Source organism: Gallus gallus, chromosome 4, assembly GCF_016699485.2.
Source record: "Gallus gallus isolate bGalGal1 chromosome 4, bGalGal1.mat.broiler.GRCg7b, whole genome shotgun sequence".
Classification (NCBI taxonomy): Eukaryota; Metazoa; Chordata; class Aves; order Galliformes; family Phasianidae; genus Gallus; species Gallus gallus.
In genome coordinates this window covers 78,862,820-78,884,618 of record NC_052535.1, presented here as the reverse complement: position 1 = coordinate 78,884,618, position 21,799 = coordinate 78,862,820, and the positions used below count along the sequence as shown (strand labels likewise).

General features: G+C 37.0%; 1 protein-coding gene across 18 annotated transcripts in view; it reads left to right on the top strand.

Annotated features, from left to right (window-relative positions):
• The window catches only part of JAKMIP1 (janus kinase and microtubule interacting protein 1), a 129,020-nt gene that overhangs the window by 102,896 nt on the left and 4,325 nt on the right, over positions 1–21,799 (top strand). For 13 of the 18 annotated variants that reach the window (XM_040699201.2, XM_040699190.2, XM_046940431.1 and 10 more), the window contains 4 exons: positions 599–664; positions 4,303–4,371; positions 6,443–6,520; positions 8,086–8,289. In XM_040699201.2, the coding sequence (XP_040555135.1) occupies positions 599–664; positions 4,303–4,371; positions 6,443–6,520; positions 8,086–8,289 (417 nt within the window). Of the gene's footprint in view, positions 1–598; positions 665–3,078; positions 3,158–4,302; positions 4,372–6,442; positions 6,521–8,085; positions 8,290–21,799 lie in introns of those variants that run through there. The other 5 variants (XM_046940430.1, XM_046940432.1, XM_046940429.1 and 2 more) reach the window with 2 other exon arrangements.

Below are 21,799 nucleotides of genomic sequence, written 5' to 3'. Positions count from 1 at the left end.
GTGGGAGGATGTTTACTGGGAAAAAGGACAAGGATAACTTCCCCTTCATTGCCAAATACAAAATACATTTCTGGTTAAACAGGGCAGAAAGAACCATGGAGATGTTTACACATAGCTTTAAGAGTTTGGCGTATTTATTGTACTAATATTAAGCTCCAGATTTACTTTTTGTGCTGCAAATTGTGTGGCTATTTCTACAGGAGTTGCTCTTTTTTTTATATTGCTTTAAGGAATAGGAAGATGGCTCTGAACTGGGCTTGAGGGAACCTTCACTGCTACAGAGCTATATATATAATATAGTGGACAGCTATTTTTTATGGCTAGAAAAATATTTCGAAATCCTTGACAAAAACAACATGGTTCTCATGAAATAATAAACAGATGAAAAAGAACAGTTGAGTGGTATGTTGAATTCAAACAGAGATTAGGCACTTTTTAAAATTTTCAGTCATTAAACCCTTTCTGATCATGTTACTGTGCAGAATGTGTGCTAAATGTTACTTGTTTACTTTGATTCTCTAAGTTGCAGTTAAGATTCATCACTTGTATTGAAGAATGGATTTCCAATCCAATTTAAATGCATTTTTTTGTATTTTAGAATTTGAGAAATGAAGAACAGGTTGCAATAATCCAAGCTGGGACTGTACTTTCTCTCTGTGAAAAGGTACAACTCAGTAAAGATTTCTGTCTGCCTAAAAGACCAACCATGTTTGCTGCGATCTCATGTAGCTTTGCAAGAGAAGCATGATTTTTCTGTTAAATGGATCTGGACAGGAGCATATATTCATCCTTACATGATTTTGTTGGGATTGTGATGTTTTGAGGTATAATCTGACATTTAAAAAGAAATCAATTTAAAAATAGAAACATTCTCTGGAGATATTTCTTTAGAATAAGGTACTAAAAAGCCTCTGGACAAGAACAACTTAATTCTGAGAAGTGCCTATGCTCTCCGGGGGATCCTCCTGGGCTGTAGCAAGGTTCTCTCTAAGTCACACTATTAGTCCACCTTGGCCCACTTTTATGCATGACAGAGAAGTCTGAGTAGCCTGTGGTCCTTTGATCTATATAGTGGGCATAAATAACAAAGAAGTGTAAGATAAATAATTAGTCAGGTCACTCAATTACTAGCTCTTTACTTCTCCAGTTAGAGAGTGAACATAATCTACATATGAGTAAAGATGACATTTAAAATGAACTAAGAAAAACTTACCTTTTTGTTTTTTTACTGAACGAACTTCACTCTTTCCTTTCATAGTTAACTATAAAATCTTTCCTATGCATTTAAAATTCATAAACAAATTTTAAAATTGAAATTTGAGCTTTTTGTTGTATAAGTATTCATTGCTTTAACTGACATTATTTTATTAATCTATTTATCTTAATATCTCAATTTAGGTAATCTAAATAAAGCAATTTAATAATTATTGACTTAAGTGAGTAATTACTATAAGCAAAAAAAAAAAAAAAAAAAAAAGGGAGGAAAAGAGCTAAAAGAGCTATGCTTTTGATTGCTCCATAGCATGAAAAACATGAGGTAATTATCACTGCCCTTTAAATTCAACAAGTGGGAGAAGGCTGCTAAGGAAAGATAAGATATGGCCAGCCTTTAGGGGTGGGATTGGGTTATTGTTACTCAGTTAAATAAGTCCTTCCATAAGAACTGTCCCTGGAATTAGTCAACTTTTTAACTGGTGTCAGTGGTGCAGCTTAGAACATACACTCTTATCTGTAAGTTATTTCCAGTCTCAACAGATCACACCAATAAGGGATTGGCAGTTTTGTAAGCAGAAGTAATTCTTCAGATGAATAGAAACATAAAATTAATGGCAGTGAAAGTTGTACCTAAATTTCTTTTCAAGTAAAATAGTGGAATTTTTTTTGCTTTGTTTTTGGTTGGTTGGTTTTGTTGTTCATTTGTGGGGTTTATTTTGCCAGCTCCAAGTTTGCATTAAAGGATTTTTATGGTCATTTTACAATAGAATCTGATTTTTACAGAAACTCAGCACTCATTCAGAAAGATGGAATCTTTCATTTTATCTTTCATAGACAAATAGACTACATTAAATGAATGAAATAAAAATTGTTCATCTTTGGACTCCAATTTTCTGCAGTTTTAGTGAAGTGCCTCACAGTAACCTAATAAGCACCACCTGGCAGGCAGTTAAATGAAAAGGATACTCTGAGAAGCATGAAACTTTCTGTCCTTTTCCTGGTAGATATTTGATGTACAATCTAATCAAATGACATCAAATAACTCTGTAAGAAAGCACTATCCATATCCAAAGTTTACTAAGACAAGGAATATGAGAAAATAGTCCTATGTTGTCCTCAACGTACGAAACACAATACCACATATTTTCATAATATTCTATGTTTTACAGAACACACTGGGGGAGATAAAATGTAAAGTAAAATACAAAATCTGATAAACAAGACTAGATTATTGCTTTAACATAAGTCCTATTGGATGCATAGACAATTCAGGCTAGAAGAAATCTAAAACAAATCTACTGCTTCTTCTCATATAGTGTAACTATCTCCTGCTATGTGAGGGACAGATGACTTTGCATGTGCATTCCCATAGATCCTTAGTTATGAGAAGCTATCATACATAATCACCTTATAATGAGATCTTTGATACAGTAAAGGCATTACAGACATAGATATGCTAGTTACATTCATGTGTGCTAGTTATTCATGCTTAATGTTTATTTCAATCAAATCTATCATACTCAGCCATTAGCAGTAATTTTTTTGGAAATGAAGCTGCTAGGCAAAGAAGGTTTCTGGGTACTGCTGGAACAATTCCAGGAGCTTGCTCTGAATGCTATAACTGATTATGACTCATAAATACTTGCTTGTCCTTTTGTGCCCCTTGGTTCCAGAGTGACTTACATGCATGAGAAGAACAGAATCAAAATTTAGTTCTGCATATCATCCATCAGTTCAAAAAATTAGACCGCTAATTCTTGCAAACAACCTTTCATTTGCAACTGTTGAGGGTTACTGTGAGAGATGCTGAGTACGTTCAATTTCTATTGATTTCAAGGGTTCCGAATGCTCACTGTCTTGCAGAATCCTTTATCAGTGGTGCGGTTTTGTTTAGCAATATCTTCTATCCATCACCTTCAAAATGAAGAACACAAAGATTATGGTGAGAACTGAATATGAGGTTCCTGGTCATTTCTTTCAGCTCTGTATTCCAAGATAAACATACTAAGTAGATAAAACAAGATTCATTTTTTTATCCATCAATATCTTGAATAGTGGAAAATCCAATAGCTTCAATTCATTAATTCACATTTTCCTTATTTGTAAAGCAAAATCCTAAATTGAAAAAGTTGATGTGTAATTCTTATCCAAAGCATTAAACTAAATAGGAGCAATCTAGTAAAGTGATAACTATCCATTCATCAGTGGCAAAACCATGGTTGGTCTTAGTTGAAACTGGCCCTTGGAAAAGAAGCGTTAGTCTAAACTATGCTCTCTGAAAACTAGTCATTGATCCTTATTGTAGCCCAATAAAAAAGAAAATAAATGAATACAGACAGAGCATTCCTACCCATTCTGATAAATTCAGAATATAATATAGTCCTGATGATAGCTAATTAAATAATTAAGCAAATGCTTTCTATATCTGTACTTAGCTTTTACAATACGTAATTATGCATTCAGAACTTAATGGTTATTCTTCATTCTGGTTTTTTTTTTTATTTTCTTTGTTTGGTTGCTTTTTTTTTTTTTTTTTTGCTTATCCCCACAATAATAACAGTTTTATGAGCGCAACAATGCTAATTTCTTGTGTGTTTCCATTTTGTTATTTCTTCTACATTACTGATGTTTTAGAAGTGTACCTCTTACCAGTAAAGACTCAACAAACTGCAAAATAAAGGCTCAGACTTGCCATTTTGTCTTTTGTTTGTATTCTGGGAAAGTGCAGAGCTGATGGCATCATAATGTTTTTACAAATCAAGACAACAAGCATTAGTATAGTAAGCTGGGAAAAATCAGGTTGATTTTACATTGTTCACCAAAGTCAATGTTGAATTTTACAGGGGAAGGAGTCTTTAACTGTTAGAAAATAACCTCCACATTACTATGTTTCCACAGTCCTCTATTCTGCTTGTTTTCACAACCTGCTTAGTGATGCATTACTTCAAAGTGAATAGATTAATATGGCAGTAGCATATGCTTGGGAACGTTGGGAACAAACTTGCAGAATGTTTGGTGCAAACTTTTCAAAAGCTCTGTTTTTTTCACTTCTCATTTTCTCCTTTTTATATTGCTGTGTTCGTGTAGTGGTTAAAACAGATAGAGGGGACAGAAGCTGCGTTGACACAGAAGATGTTAGACCTGGAGAATGAGAAGGTAAGGAAAGGACACCAAAAACATAATTCATTTGGTTTAGCATTTAGCATTTCTATTTTAAAATCATTATGGGAAAGTTTTAGAGAGGCAAAGTGCCCAGAAATACTAGGTTTTTTTATAAAAAGAAATTGGAAAATGACAATTTCTTTCTAACTTATTTTATTATCTTCTATGATGCTTTTAGAGGTAGCCCTCTAATTGTTAAAATAGCAATCTGAAAGTCTTCATTGCTGGTGGTTGTGTCTCCAAAAACCGAATTGTGAAATGAGCTTAGAAATAATATTCTATCATGCTACTGGTTTAGATGTCCTTGGAGCCCATGTAAAGAATTCAAGATCTCACTCTGTCTCTCTCTTGCTTTCACGGCTATCTTTTACAATGGCTTTTGGAGAGGTAATATGATCCAGAGCAGCTGTGCTGCTATTCTGGGATCTGCTGGTAGCTTGATTCTCTCTGTAGTCTTGGGCAAGTCAGTTGATTCTGCTGTGAGATACTTGTAACCAGCTTCAGACCAGGCCTGTTCTTTGCTTTACACAGTACGTCTTCTACAACAGCCATGGAGCTGTTGCCATAAGCTATGTAAGAAAATAATGTCACCTAAGCAGTCGAGGAGGGATTCGATGTGGTATTTGATACCATATTACATCCTTCAGAATTATGTCCAAGAGAGGCTGAGAAACAGGTTCTGTAGCACCTGCAAGAGACCCTTGCCTTTCTGGAGGGCTCAGTGACCCTGTCAAGCATTGATTTGCTGATCAGGAAAGATTTCTTTTAAATCAGATGTTTGCAGTGAGAGTTTGTACTGTTCAGATCTACGCAAATTCTACACTGGCATACGTATCTCATGTGCAATTTCAACAGTTTTTAAATGTTTGAAGGTAAAATTTGACTAAGGAGTTGACTTGGGGATGACCCTCAATATTTTTTTTGTATTGTCAACATATATACAGTTTGCAAACAAATCCTTCTGTTGTATTTGAAAATGGTCATAGTACTAAAATAAATCAATAGATGTAACAAGACTGGCGACATTTGCTTTATATACTAGTAAAAGCTAGAACAAACATCTTAAGATTCCAGTATAAACAGCCTACGTCTTATTCTATATTTTGCATACTGTCTGTACATCTGCGTGGATTGCAAATGTTTGTTGAGTAGAATCAAACTGTATGATATTAAATTTGATCAAAAGGCCTCTGTTTCCTGCCTAGAGAGGAAAATTAATAAAATCTACTATTTTATGTTCTACTTATTATCACTGAAACACTCCAGAGGCATGTCTTGCCTTGTAGTTTGACTATTCTTAAAACTGTTTAAATGTTCACAACTTTCCTGCATTGTCCTCTTAGATTCTGAGATTCACTGAAATATCAGCTATAAGTTATTAATTCTGTGGAAATTAGTTCATTTGATTTTAAATATATAAAAATCCCCAGTACGTCAAAAACTTCTTCAGCTCTGTAGCTATAGTCATTTAATCTTTCTGGGCATCACATTACCCATTTCAAATTGGCTCCCTACCTCTACAAGCTGAAAACTGAATTTCTATTCCTGTTTCACTAACACATCATGGATTATTGCTGCAAGATCCAGCTCAGGCCCTGAACCTTCTGATTTCCTGCCTGGAAGAAGCTAGACGACACAGATTTGGGGTGTTGACTCATGATTTCCTTGAGGGTCATACTGGATATTTTCAGAAAACTACTCAAGTACCCTCACTGCTGTTATTGCCATCCCTTCCTTGACCTGTTTGTTGCACATAATTGCCATTGGACCCCATGCATGCACATTCACATCCACCTCCCAGCCTTTGGTTGCAGTAGATCAAGGCAGGGTTGTAAACTAATGTAGAGGTCTGCACTATCTGGGTACAACTTGTTGATAGCATGCACATATTTTAAGTGCCTCTGTTGTAAATTTGGTATCCAAATATCCTTCTGATGAGTGTTGTCACTGACTATAGCTTTTTTTTTACTTTCAAGTGGAGCGTTTACATGAAAATGATGCCATTTATGATTCTTCATGAATTAGGATAAATAACAAACTCTTCCTTGTTTTTTTTACTGCTCAGGAGCTGTTCAGTAAACAGAAGGGTTATTTAGAGGAAGAACTCGACTTCAGGAAACAAGCACTGGACCAGGCATACATGGTAGGAAAAGAACAGTCATTCAATTTTCATGTTTGAACAGATTTGGTAAAATATTTTTTTTCTTTTTATTTTAAATAGAATTCTCTTTTAATTTAGTTAGTGTTCTACCAGACTGGGAAATCTACATAAATGCTACGTAAATGAGGACTTAGAAAAGGGACTGTAGTATTTAGAAGTGTCATGTTTTTTTCTTTTTTCTTAAATTCTAAAATACATTAAATTCTTGTTAGTACATCCAGAATGGTAAGAGCTGTGTATGAAAACATCCCGGTAAAATATACCAGAAATAACTGTATAACTCCTTCAAAATTACTTTTCCCTAAACATTTGTAAGTATTGCTAGGAATGCTTATTCTTCCTATGCCCTTCCTTGCTGTGCTGCGCTGTCCTACCTAACCTTACTTTTCCTAGTTTTCAAGTGGAAAGCTGCAACCTTGCCTTCTCTCAGGCTATGCAACACAAAATGAAGCCTTGGGAATGATCTAGAAATTGACAAAACCGCACACTTCACTTTCTTAATAGTGAGACTTCAGGAAATCAAAATATAATGGCATGAAGAACTTTTTATACATCATAAATATTTCCTATGGGGAAATTGTTTTCAGGAAAGGAGCAAGGTCTCGTGCTCAGAGCAGATGACAGAAGGAAGCAAGCAGGCTCTATTTCTGGCACCGTGACCTTGGGCAAGCCATTTAACTTCTCTGTGCTGCTGCTTATGCATCACTAATATGGATAGAATTACCTACCTCAGAAAGGTGTTAAGAGGGCTAAAGGGATGTTATCAGATGCTTTTGATCTAAATAGCATTCTATGTTGTTTTGTAGTGGAAAATATAGAAATATACTAGCCACAGGAGCAAGAGAAGTACTGTCACAGTTCCTTTCTTTCTTTCCTCTTGGGAATATGGTTCCCCATACAAACGTAAAGTTCTCCTGTGCTCTCTGCTTTGCCAAGTGCTGCAGTTTGAGTTAGTGTATTAGAATCTGATTAACAGTCTGACAGAGGGTGAGAGACTGAAGAGAGATTAGTGTACCCTGCAGTGTTTCCCTCCTCCTTGCTTACAGTCATGGGTAACAAAGGGAGTGAAGTTGATGTTGAGAAGTGGATAGCAGGACAAGGCCACAGAGAGAGAAGGCACTACTGGTTTTGTTGTTCACAGCTTTTTTTTGTGTATGCTATGGGCTTTTCATTTTGTAGAATGACTTAGCAACTCAGTCGCAGCAGAAGGGAATCTTTCAGTTTTTGGTGATTTTGTAATTTTCAGTATCAGGGGTTTTGCTACATATTAAACACAGACCTATTATCTGAAACTTTCCTAAACAGAAGAAATTAATCATTTAGTAGAAATCAGTCCAGGTGATACAGGGTGGTTCTGTGCACTGTGTGTGGAATGCTCCTCACTGCTCATGGCTGCCGCTTTCTGTCCTGTTCCTGTCCCGTGTCTGTGTCCTTCCTCCCTCCTGCCCACGGCTGTGCTCGCTGGCCTTCTCCTCGAGCTGCGGGTGGGTTGTGTGCTTGCTGGGTTCAAACGGCAGCCTGTCTGTATGTGATTTGGGTTGCCTTAGAAAATCCAGGAGCTGGAAGCCACGCTGTATAATGCCCTGCAGCAGGACTCGGGAAGGCGGGCGAGTGAGTCGCTGACCGAAGCCCAGAGGGAGGACTTGCGGGCTGCTGTGGAGAAGGTGCGGCGGCAGATCCTGAGGCAGAGCCGTGAGTTTGACAGCCAGATCTTGCACGAGCGAATGGAGCTTCTACAGCAGGCCCAGCAGGTAAACCCCACTCTCTCTGCTCCCTCCTGTCAGCGTTATTCTGTGGTGGCTGCCACTGCCCATAAAGCAGCACCTCACTGCACCTTGTCAAGTAGGGCTTAGCCTATACCTTGCACTGCTCCAACGTCAGGGAGATGGGCAGTGAGAGGACACCGTGGGCCTGGGCATGGTATGCACGCAGAACAAGTCACTGTCTCACTACAACATTCTGTTGCACAGTCTGCTTCTTGTGTGTAGAACTACAGCCATCCACAGGACTCCAAGGGGGGGTTGTTGTGAGTTTAAGGCTTACGTTAGGAAAAGCCAGAATGGAGGGAAACTTGTATGCCTTAACACTGAAAAATATTAACAAGCCTTCGTGCCTTTACATTGGTTCAGAAATGCTTTGTCTCCTTCAGGACAAACACAGCATAAATTCAGGGAAATTCCTGCCTTGTGGAAACATGGTAATTGTTTATTAAAGAATCCTTTGTATGATGGCAGGTCTTTCTGTTCAAATATTCATGGAGAGACGAGAACTGCATGGCTTAGGGAGTTAATTATTCCAGTAGGAATAATTCCTGTATGGCTCCTCATTATAGTAACATCTGGAAGGTGCAGTCAGGTGTTGTAGGTCTTAGAGACTGCCCTCTGGTTGCTCTGGCTGCTTTCTATGCATATCTGGAATCACATATTTGAAACATACTATGCAAATGCATGCAGGACATTATTGCTATTTCAAATACTGGTTACTGGGTTAGGAATTATATTTTAGGTTGGCTCAAGCTCTGCTTTGATTTGCTTTGTAGATTAACACAGACTAGATCAGTATATTACAGTTCTAGAACTGTTGTGTTCATCTCCTCTCATCCTACAGTGATGAGAAATGCTGACAGTGTTTGAACTGAGCTCTGACTTTCTAAATGTCTCCTTTTTCTTACTCCCTCACTATGTTCCCTTGGTTTGGGAGATGTAACACTGAGATCAGGAGGGTATAAGGAACTCTTAAATCTTTGCTAATGAGTGTTCAATCAGTGAGGGTGTACAGAAGACTGGAGAAAGTAGACACAAGCTAGTTGTAAAACTGTCAGAAAGAACAGGTAGAGTAAATCAATGAAACTTGATCAAGATAGAGTCAGAAGTTATTTGCTTAATGTTATTATCATGGCTGAAACTATTGAGAATGGGTTTTATTTGCCTGTTTCTTAAGCAGTCTGATCTTCTAGCCAGAATTTTGATATTTTATTTTTTCAGAACTAGTAAATAATGTTTCTTACTAACATTTAGTAGGCGTGAATGGGATTCTGTGTTGACTGATGCCACTGGCTAGTGAGTACAGCATCAATCTTTTTACCTCCTGTAGTAGCTCTGAAAGTTAAAATAAATTAATTAATCTCATTTTGGTTCTAAACAACCACAACACTATCTTTGCTCAGAGTCTTTGAAGAAATACTTTATACATCTGAGAAATACACATTTTTATTTTTATTAATTGTATAAATTCCACTTATCTCTCGTACACACTTATTCAGTCAGGTTCTGCTGAGGCTATTTTCTTTAGAGTTTGTCTGTTGCTGGATCTGACAGATGATTTTTGTTTTATGTTTTATTTTTGAAGTTTTATGTTTATATTTGCAAGAGTGAGCTTCAGAGGAGCAGATTACTCTTCCTTAACACTTGGTTCTAAGTCCTCTACATCTAAGTGATGTACAGTGTGAGATTTTTCCATCAGACTAGGTACTGTCTGGTCCTTTGTTCCTTTCTGGTGTGTACTCTTTCAGGGACCACAATTGGCTAAGACCTTTCTCTGGCTCCACTGAACACCTGGGCAGAGTTCCTGATTAAGCATGACATTGACAAATAGGTTGTACTAATAGGAGTAGATCTGCAGACTGAAACACTTGTTCCCAAGGACACTACAGCTATACTGAGTGCATTTTAGGTGTTTACTTTGGGTTGTTAGTTTGGTCCTGTGGACCACTCACTGAAGTTATGTTGGAACATAGCTTCATTTCAGTCTGCTTTATGTATTTATGGATTGCTCCACACATAGAGTCAAATATGATAGATTATAGGACGATTTGGGTTGGAAGGGACCTCAGAGATCATCTAGTTCCACCCACTGCTGAGGGCAGGCTTGCCAGTCACAAAATCAGGCTGCCCAGGGCCCCATCCAAACCGGCCTTGAGTACCTCCAGGGATGGAACATCCACAACCTCTCTGGGCAAAATATTCTGACACTTTTCCACCTTTTCAATGAAAATTTTCCCCTGATATTTAGTGAAAATCTCCCGTCCTTTGGTTTAAAACCATTGCCCCTTAACCTATATGGAATGAGACTTCACTTCTCCCTTAAACCAAAACGTTAATGTAAGCATAGCCTCATTAGCTGTGGATATTTATATACCTGTCTCCAGATCCACTTTATAGTGTGTCATTGGAATTTTGTGTTGTGCCCATCTCAACATACTAATGTTGTAGCTCTGCAGGACATGTTAAGCTAATTCTACTGCCTAATAAGAAGCTAAGCATTTTAGTCATCTATTTTTAACCCCCTGTTGTTGACAGGAAAAAGTCAAAGATGGCAGTTAATTTCCCCAAGGTATGGAATGCAAGCATATTGCATTTGAAATCCTTTACTCAGTTTCTTCTCAGTTGTTTTCTTCCTGAAGTTTGTATAATCTAGTAGTTGTATGCAAAAATATGTACAGCTTAAAAAAAACAACAGAGAAATAAACAAAAAGCCATAGCATGGGACAGTAATATCACAGAGCTAATCCTCACAGGACTATATTTGTCTGCCATAGCTGGTGACAGAAGTTGAAATGCTACAAAAAAGAGAGCACCTCGGAGTTGGCAGAGTCTTCATGTATGGATGAAACTGTTCTAAATGTGCTAAATATCCTTAGATGCTACATTAAATGAGTGTCCTCTTTCTTTGATAAATTTATGGACGCCAGAGCTTTTGCTGACACAGGGTCATTAGCAAGCACCAACTACACTGTATTCTGGCAAAAATGTAGTCAAGACTTGTTCATATTTATGCACTTTACAGTGCTTTTGCTGTATGCACCATTTTTATTCTCCTGAAATGGAGGATAAGGAGAATGACATGGCAGCATGATGGACCTGCTGGTTTTACAAAGAAGGTAAATGTTCTTTCTGAAGAAAATTCTGTCTGAAAAGGATGCGAACATGCATGGGTAGAAGTTGTCCAAAGTGAGCCTGTGCTGCTTTATGTGTGCTCATTTGTCTAGATATGAAGCCCTAGTTTTTAGTCACTGTGTTTAAATGTTTGAGTGAAATAAACGTGTTTTAGGATATTAAGCCTTGTTTTGCATTGGTAGCTCTGTTCATCTTGTGCCTGTTTAGCCCCACATTATTATTATTAGTGTATAAATAGAATCATTCGTGTGTATCCAATATGTATGAAGGAAACCAGGCTTCTGTGCAACCGAATCAGACAAAAACTGACTAGATTTACGAGCTAAGACATACAAAACTTTTACTGACTCCAAGAGCAACATGCAAACCTGGGAGACAAATCTGTGGCTGAAGCATAATGGCAGTATTCCTTTCAGTCATAGAAGGTGCTTTGATTTACATCATCCTCTCTATCTGTGGGAGGCAAGATATGTTAATTAAAAATCTGTCACAAGCAGCTTCTGCTATTTGCTTCTAGCCATAGGGTGCATGCAGTTCCACTGCTGTTCCTGTATTTATTATATTGTATTGTGCTATAGTCTTTTTATGAGCTTTTGTAAGCCAGTTTATTTCTAACAGGACTTCTTTTAAAATTAACATTTATGCTTTAGCCTGTGTAGAATCATGACTTTTGTGCTCTTGGGAAATTATGAGGATTATTTCTAGCTGGTACTGTGAGGGAGGGGATTTTATATAAATAACATGCTTCACAGTAAGCATTTTCTGGAAAGGAGAAAAATGTGGTGGTGTAGCTATAAAAACCTCTCCTAGAAAAGATTACTTCAAGTAGAGCAGTACAGTATATTTCTGAAGTAGTGATATCAACTTCTTAATTAAGCAAGCTCTGTTTACTTTTTTTTTTTTTAATTAAAAAAGTAAGAGGCACACTGCTGGATCTCCTGAAAAAAGTTTGTGCATTAGTTCCCTGATGAAATTAGTACATTTTAAAGGTCAAATTTTGCCTTATGTTTATCATATAGTACCTTTATTCCAATTACTCTGGCTGCAGCTCATTTCTGCAGTAAGAAACTGTGGAAAATGACAAGAGCCAAGTTCTAAATTGAGATAGATTAGATTACATTGTACTGTTGGCTGTCTTCATACGAGGAAATTATATAATAGAATCAGAATTTATTCTTGATTTCATTTAAGTCATTTTAAATACAAAAAGAAACTAGAAAATCCTTGAAGAACACCAGATTGACACCCTCTGCATTCCAAAAGTTTTTTCCGCCAATTAGGAAGGATGTGGGAGACAGATTTTATTAATGTAATCCAATAATTTCCCAGATAAGTCTTATCATAGCATAAAATTATTAGAGAAAAGAAGCGGAAAATACATATGTGCTCACTGCATCATCAAAATGTGTAAAACCTTTTTTCCTCTGAGTTGCTTTGTAATCACCATACTAAGCTGAGGTGGGGAGAATAGTTTAGTTCTAAATTCAGTTTAGAATATTGCTGGGTGAAGCCCAGTTTCACAGAGTAAAGTAAATCATCATTTCATTTCTCTGAAATGCTGAGGGCATCCAAATTCCAGCCCCAAATAACTGTAAGTATTTTAACTGTATTTTCTTGAAGCCTTTACTCCTATGACCAGGCAGAATTATTCATCAGTAATAGAAACAAAAAACACCACTTTGCACATTTTACTGGAAGGAGACATGGGTCTTATGAGAAGACAAGACCTTACTGCTTATAAGTTAAGTATGGTGGATGCTGTTCCTCTATGAGTTCTCCCTGGTAACTCATAGGCAGGACAATTTTTCCACGCTATCATGTAGTATGAGGGAGGCAACACCTTGTACACAAACACATAGGATAGAATGTAATTGTGTCTATATCATTCTATTAGCTCAGCAATTCAGAATACATATTTGTTGTTGTTTTGTTTTATGGTTTTCTCTGAAACCCATCATTTAATAACATTAATTTGTTGAAATACTAATTACCTGTGTGAAGTTGGAACCTCAGATTTGCTGCTTGATATACCAGTGATGCTCAGGTAGAACTTGGATAAATTCAGCAGTTATTCTGTTCAATGTGTAATCTGTTATGGTTGATAAACCATTTATTTTTCACCTGGGGAGAATTGTTGAGGCTTAATGTTAAACTGTGGAGGCTCTGGAGAGCCAGAGAGATGGATGCTTACCTTATCAAATTAGAGAGGATGCTATGCTTGGTGTACCTTGGTGATAGGCATGAGAGGGTGTTATCTTTAGTCTGTACTCTCTGGCATGTTGCCCTGTGCCAGCCTGTGACTTGGTCAAAATCCCACTATTTTGTCATAGTAAGTAAGGTAGAAGTATTACTAAGATTATGTACACATCAGTGGTTAGGGTAATTCTCAGCTAATTTACTTCTTGACAGATACCATCTGTTTTAATGCTTTAATTTTAAACCTGAAGTGTTATGGTGCTAGCAAAGTTCATCCCCATTGATTTGCATGCAGCTGTATGTGAAGATGAATCCATAGGGCAATCAGGGATTTTTTTTTTTTTTTTTTTTTGCAGTTATTAATGTTTGCAGTTGGGAAATATTCACTGTTCAGTCTACAATAGATTGTTGGTGATGGTGCATTTTTGGTATTCACAACTGCTCTTGAAGCTAACTATAATCTATAGTCATCAAGCATATCATGACTAGGTCAATCACAGTTGACCTGTGGTATTGATTTACTATGCAGAAGTGAATATTGAGTCTTTCAAACCATCATTGCTGCCATAAAAACAGCAGCACAATAAAATTCTGTTAATTCCCACAGATGAGAGTTAATTTTGTCATTTCTACATATTTATCCTACAGTGTTTTGTTATATATGTTTTCTGTCTGTTTAGGCTTCAGATCAAACCATGCCTGATTTGCTAATTACTTTAGTGATGTTACTTGTCTTTGTGAGTGATGATAGCTGTACTGGCGCAATACCTACAAACTGTATATGAAAAATCTGCTGCTTTTGCCTTCAGTGAGGTTTGATTCAGGCTGTACTCAAGCCAAGAGCAACTGCATGCCTGAAAGTAGTAACAGAATCTAGGAAACTCTCACCTGAAATTTGAATGCTGAAATTCTGAATGCCCTGTGTTTCTTAGGAAGGACAGTGGGAGGCTAAGAAAGACTATTCTAAAAACAGAAAGAGTACTGGTGCATATAGAAAGCAGAAGGTGTAAAGAGTGGGGGCTAAATGCACTTTCATATGCACAATTCATGTATGTATTTTGTTTCAATTTAAATACAAGCACATAGATAATAAGAATTTAGTGCTAACTAAAATAATAATAATAATAATGTCTGGACAGTCAAGGAGTCAAGATATTGAATGTTTGGTCTTCTGAGCTCCCACAGACTTAGAATAACTACTCTGTATATATATTTAAGGCTTAAATGACTTTAGTAATAAATCAAGTTTACTAGTAAATATTAAGTTATATCTTCATGTTTAGTATCAGCTTATAAAAAACATTTATTTTAAGGGAAATGCATTTATAAAATTCACTTGTTTACTACTAAGGCCAATGTAATTGAGTACATGTTACCTTCCATACCGAAAGATGCATAAGTGGAGCTGCTAAAAGATTAATTCTCTTCAGGAAGGCAAATAAAGCAATTGCAAGTGTGTAATAAAGCTTAACAAGAACAATTCTCCTACTTGAGTAATAATCAATTGGATTATCATGGTTGAGACTACAGAACACAGAGAGGAATGAGGTTATTACCTGCTTTGTAAAGAAGTGTCTTGACGATAATTTTGAGAAATATAGAGTATCAAAGATGATGTAATATATTCAACTGACCCAAAGTTTTTGTTCATAAAGTGAGACAAAATGGCAACACAAATATCTTAATTTAACGATATTAAACTGTGCTTGCTTTTTTTCCTTATGGTCAATATGCAAAATCACATTCTAGAAATATGAAACTGAAGGGAATATTTGGATTCCTAAGTTTCTGACAGTAGCAGATACAACAGCTTGAGGAGATTCGTGTAGCAATTGTCCATATGTATTTTATTGTATATACATTATAATCCTTAAAACAACTGCTAAAATATGTTTGATTTAAATATATATATTATGTTGTTACTTTTTCATTAAGGAATTTTATCCATCAGCTACGTGATTTGAATAGCAGCTAAAAGCATATCAGTTTATATGCATCTTTGTTTAAATTTGTACATGTACCGTAGTTATGCTGTTCACATTAAGTACCTTACATACCTGCATCTTGATATCCTTGAGATGCTGCTTAAAAGAGTGATACAATGAAACAACATTGATTCTTCTCTTTGTTCTTGATCATATGCTGGATTCAAAAATTCAGCATCTGATATATTCCGTCCGTGGTGCACATCCTGTAAATGTACATCGGCGTGAACCTTTCAAACATTTCAGAGGCGAGGACATAAGCAGCTTAGCAAATCCTCCTTTGTCTGCTTTGTGCTAAAATTATCAAATTGTTTTCTTTGATTTGCTGATGGACGTAAATCCAATAAGAGTGGGTCACAGGAACTATTAAGGTGATTTCTATACCCCCTGATTAGTAGTACACTGCTGTGTTTTCACAACAAAAGCAGCATGACAAGAAGTGTATTTTGCAGGCAGATAAATTCAACATCCTGGTGTTGCTGCCAGTAAAACGAAGTTTGTTCCTGTGGGCCTTTTACCTACTCTCTTTTCTAGAAAACAAGAATGTTGGGTCTGCAGCTGGGTATGTGCATGAAGTCTCATTGTTTCAGCAGCTGAAATTTACCACAGAAGTTTCTTTCCTGGTAGCATTTTCCCCAGCTGGCAAATGTCCTTGAGGACTTGATACCATCCAAGGTGTTGTATCAGGACTGAGAATGGTTGGCTTGTGCTACAAGAGAATTGGAGAGGACAAAAGACATAAACAAAAATGTTCCATTCCATTTACAGCACATCCAACGTGCATTGCTATCCAATAACCAGGAAGCATCAGAATTCTCAAAATCTGTTTGATACCAAAAAGGAAGCTGAGAGATGAAGTAAAAAGCCTGAATGTGTGAAATGAATTGCATAATTGCACAGAGGGATGGGCCATTTCTCATCAGAATTTGAAGTACCATAAAAGAAATACTAAGAAATTTAAGAAATCTACACATTTTTGTTAGATGGTAGGGAAAATTTGCACCTCGGTTTTTTAGAGTAGCAAGGCGCTTCTTTACACTTCAGATCTCTCTTTGTAATGCAGAATTTCCTGAGATGCCAAACTCTCAGAATGATGACAAATCATCAGTGGATTGATTTATTACCTCCAGAACAAAAATGAAGGCTCTATGATTGAAATCCAGGGCTCACTGAGCTCACCAGGAGAACTTCCATTTATTAAGTGCTCCTTTAGAACAAGTCGTGCATTCATGGAAAAGATACTTAATTTAGATGGACTGCTAATACCAACTGTGCATACATACTTCATGCATACTATGTGGGAATATAATCAACTATTTTTTAATTGAGCAGTTTTTTTCATACTTGTTAAAGCATTCAGTGTTATGAAGTATCTGAAGTGCAATAACATCATTTTCATTACCAGCTTTGTTATCTGTTCTTCTTTACTCCATAAGGCAGGTTTTTAAATCTGTGCTAATAGAATTTACTGCATGTCGAGTAATGTTTCCAGATGAATATCTGTCTTGCAGTTTGCATTTCACATAAACCTTGATTCCTCAGATGGTCCAGAGTTGCTTATATCCTTGAAGTCGCTGTACAGCCACAGGAACCAGACCATACTGAATATTAAAGAATTTTCCCTTTTGACATCAACACCTAGCATATTTAACTGGTTCTCCATTGGCAATGCACTAACATCCTTCCAATGAACCTCACCTCTGATTTGAATGGTCTGCAAGGAACCCGCTGCCTTTATCTCAGTGGTATGCTCTTTTCGTATCTGTGCTGGCTATTGATTATTACAAAGTGTTTTCTCAGAAGTACTGAGGCATTATGGAACTGCCTATGCTTTGCAGAAGGCAGCAAGATATAGTAATGTTATGCACTCCCATCTTGGTGCCTCAGCCCTCTATTACCTTAGAATTACCTATATTACCTTAGAGCTGAGTGTCTGAATTTCCCTGCCATTACTGGAAGATATACAAAGGCACTTGCCATCCAAATTAACCAAAGTGAAAGAACTGCTTAAGTAAATAAATGCACTTCAAGAAAGGAATCTTGTTTCCCAGAAAGATGGACTTTCCACCACGAGGTGAAAAAAATGATGGTGACATGCATTTAAAAGAAATATGCATGTTAAGAATCTTGTGCTGGGAAAAATACTCAATTTGCTTCTTTTAGGCAGTTTGACAGCCCTGAGTGTTTGGTACTTGAGCAGAGTTTCTGTCACATGCTTATCACTAAACTATTCTCTTCAAAGAATATTTATGCTTTAGGTGCCTTAACTTTCTAGATGTTCTTTCTCTTAGCTTACTGTTAGACTATCAGGGTGAGTGCCATGGGGCTGAATGCCACCTTCCTTTGCCAAAATGTATAACTACTACTAAGAAATAATTTATAATGGATCTTAAAAGTCTGTTCAAACTGCAGTTAAGTAATAAGTAAAGCACATATTGCACATCTTCAGCATGCTTTTTCTGTGTCTGACTGGAAATACGAGTGGATTTCCAGGAGCCTGGCTGCTGACTGAGCAGCTTTACTATTGCAGCATAGCCTGGCTGGTAGAGCCATCTGCTGTTACCTTGGTACGGCAGCAGGCTGACAGCTCCTACTGCTTCTGGCTGCTTGCAGGCCCCTGAAGTGCAGTGGCAACAAGCTTCACTGCTGTTGGAACTTTGATTTATCAAGTATTTTTTTTCTGTACTAAAATGGATGTTTGGGAGACATCGGAGCAGGTGAAGTGGTAACAGACTATTCACAAATCTGCCCATCCATCATCCTGAAGTTTTGTGAGTTTTTTCTTTGCTATTGCAAGATGAATGGCAGATTTGCATTCAGTATTTTGACACATTGGTTGTGAATGTAAGTGTGGAGCACAGTATTAAGGATCCATGCCCTAGCACAGCACTCTTCTCTTTCGTGTTTATGTTCTCAATGTGCTGTTTTTGTTTGGCTTTTTGTTTGCCAAAGCAACTCCTTTGTATGGCCTTGTGATTTGACAGCACAGTGTTATTCCCACGAACCCTGCCAGTCCCAGAAAGCACTCGTGGGGCAGCTACTGACTGTAGGAACGTAAGAGCTGCTGGAACCCAGCTTAAACACTGCTTTGTTTTGTCCCTCCTGCCTACTCTGATTGAGGCCAATACCAAGACATTTCATGGAAACACAATTACTGTCCTGCTGTCAGATTATCCACCCATATCTTTCACCCCCTTCTAAAAATATGAAAATAAGCAAAAGAACAATTTGTAGGGATCTTCTCTACCAAGATGTCTCAGTGTTTTGATAGCAGGGTACCATAGATTTTATTGGTTCTTCACACAGTCTGTTGTTCTGTGGAAATTACATTGATTTTATACTGCCTTGTTCAAGCAAAAAGCCAAACGGATCATTATATTGAAATATTCATACCTCCATATGGCACAGTAGGAAATCTTGACTTATCATCAACTTAAAGCTGAAGCATGACAGTAGATGGAAATTCCTGATAACAATAAAGTATTTCTGCATGATTTGTTGTTACAACTGTGCTTTGGCAAACATAAACAAATCAGAGTTCATTGAAAGCAACTAAGCAAGTGCTGTGAAGATCTGAGAGTGAGTCCGCAGATTCTTGATTGCTAACACTTGCAAATAAAAGGAAGAGTAGATAAAGATGTAGGCATTTGTACTGAATATCCAGCAGTTCTGACTTCGGTCTTAATTAGGACATGTAATTTTTCTCTATTTTCTTTCTCATTGGTTTAATATAACTCTTAACTGAAGTACACATGTTGGTGTTTCTAGAAGACTCTCTTATTTAAGCTATATTTATTTTATGTACCTTATGTGTATTTTTAAAGTCATATTCTGCAAATTATTATCTCATTGTGGTCAAGGTAATGCTATAAGTGCAGATATGCACAAAGGGGAAATATGTTTATTTTGATGTATTAGCTACTCTACACGAATTTAAATCTCTGTGTTAATAGTGTGGTTATTTTTTCCTGTTGCAAAGTTATTTCTGTATTTTTAAAGGCATCTTTGGAATTAAGTGGAAATAGGTAATGAATTGAACCAGATACTTCAGGATATGTAAATAGCTGAGCTAGGCTGACCCTGTGCAGTCACGGGATGTTGACTGCAATAGTTACACCCACTTCATCCCCCTGAATAATCCTTCCACCACACACCAGGGCAACATGAGCAAGCACGTGAAAATAAACAGCACCAAGCTTTTATACAGTGGTGGACAATTCCAGCCCACTGTTGCTTTTTAGAACAAATTCTTTCCTGTAGGTTTGGACTCTAATTCCTGTAGTAAAGGTACAAAATGTTACTCGACTGAAGTTTAAGTCGTCTGTGTTCCACTGCCATTGCCTTTTCCATTCACGTAAAGGGAATGATGACTATTTAAACACTTGTATCCTAAATTCAGCATGTCGTTTTTAGGAGGCAAATTTGGAATAGGTCTCTTAATAGACATATATGTGTTTATGTTTGTGTATATATATAGAAATATTTGCCCTACAGGCAATATTCACCCTGTTTATGTCTGTCCTACTGACACACATCTTGTCTTTTCAAAGATTTTCTGTGAATGGATTTTCACACATATGAAATGCAGCCCTGTATGTACTCCTTTATAATTTCTAGGTTGCCTTGGTTTTTAAACTGATTCCTAGGAATGCATAATTTTTTTCACCCTAAGACTCTAATGTCTTTTCGCCTTCTCTGTGCTCTCTGTGTCTTCTCTAATGTAGTTGCATCAAGCTTAACAGTTATGATGGGTTATAGGTGAGAAATGCAAAACAGAAAACTCAGCCTTCATTTTTAGAACTATTCCAAATAACCAGAGAGGGAAACTAAATGGCTGTAATGTTCTGAAAAGATTAAATATTCATGAGGGAATAATAACATCTCAATTTTTACTTAATTAACAGAATTCCCTAATCTGAAAAATGCTGTCTAATTAAAATGTTATTATATAAAAGAAAACTTGCTCTAAACCCTGAGGTGAGAAAGACACCAGATGTTTGGGATTTTTAGTGTTCTTATTTTTTGGGAGGATAGTTCTCCACACACATTGAAAAAACATCTCACACAATGAATCCTGAAGGTGAAAACAGCCTTTATATTTATTGCTTCTTTCCACTCAACTCACTGCAGTCTAATTCTGTCACAGAGCATGGCATCACCTCCATAGAGTTGAACTCTGTCACTCAGATCTGGGATGCAGTTGTAAATAGGAATCAGCAGATCTGAAATTAGTGGGAGAGAAAGAAGAGCGTAACCTAATAGATCAGAGAACTCAGAGATGATTACATCTGCCTGGTTCATATCCCGTGGCTTCTCACAGGCTTGTAATATTCCTGCTACATACAGTATATGAAAGCGATCACTTGAGAGATAGAAACGCCATGAGCCGGGAACAGATGAAGTATAAATCAATTCAAAGGTAATAGAGGAAAAGTGAAATTAATACAGCTGTGCTCCAGGCATTTGTTACTGTCAGCAAGGCTGCATGCACTTATGTCATGTAAGGGCAGTCTGGTTTGTGCATTTATATTATTTGGGAAAATCTCTGAGCGATGCAGCATGATATGGTGGGGGGTTTTGATTAACTTATTCCAACTGCACGGTGTTCAAAACAATCACTGAAACAAAGTCTTTTCTTTAAGAAAGCAGCAATAATATCAAGATTATTGTTTGCAACATGCCTGCAATATTTTTGTGGAGAACAGCCGCGGGCATGCTGAGCTGTGGGGTGGATGTACCTCATCTTTTGCAATATCTTCAGATTAGATTTGAAAGGTTAAAGCTTAAGTGTTGTGGTTCCTAAAGCAGTACTGAATAGTCATGGGTTCAGTTACTGTTGCTGGGAATGTTGTGAGCTGCTGTGAGCGTGGGGCGTTTCCCACTGTTGGAAGTCCTTGAGTTGAAAGCAGATGATTGACTCAAATCTTCAGTTGATGTCACTGATGTTTAAATATTGACTGGTTGCTTTTCTGAAAGATATACCGTGCAAACGGATCTGAGAGTAATAAAACATTTTGGGAGGGGTGCAGCAGTTCCTACATTCAATTTATTAGTGTGTGCACAGAAATTAGACTGGAAGACAATTTTCCTTTCAAAGTTCAGGAACTGCTAATAACCTTCATTTCAGTAGGCTGGAGGGAGGTCAGGCAGTTAATTCTAAAGAACTGATAATTTATAAAGTTGCT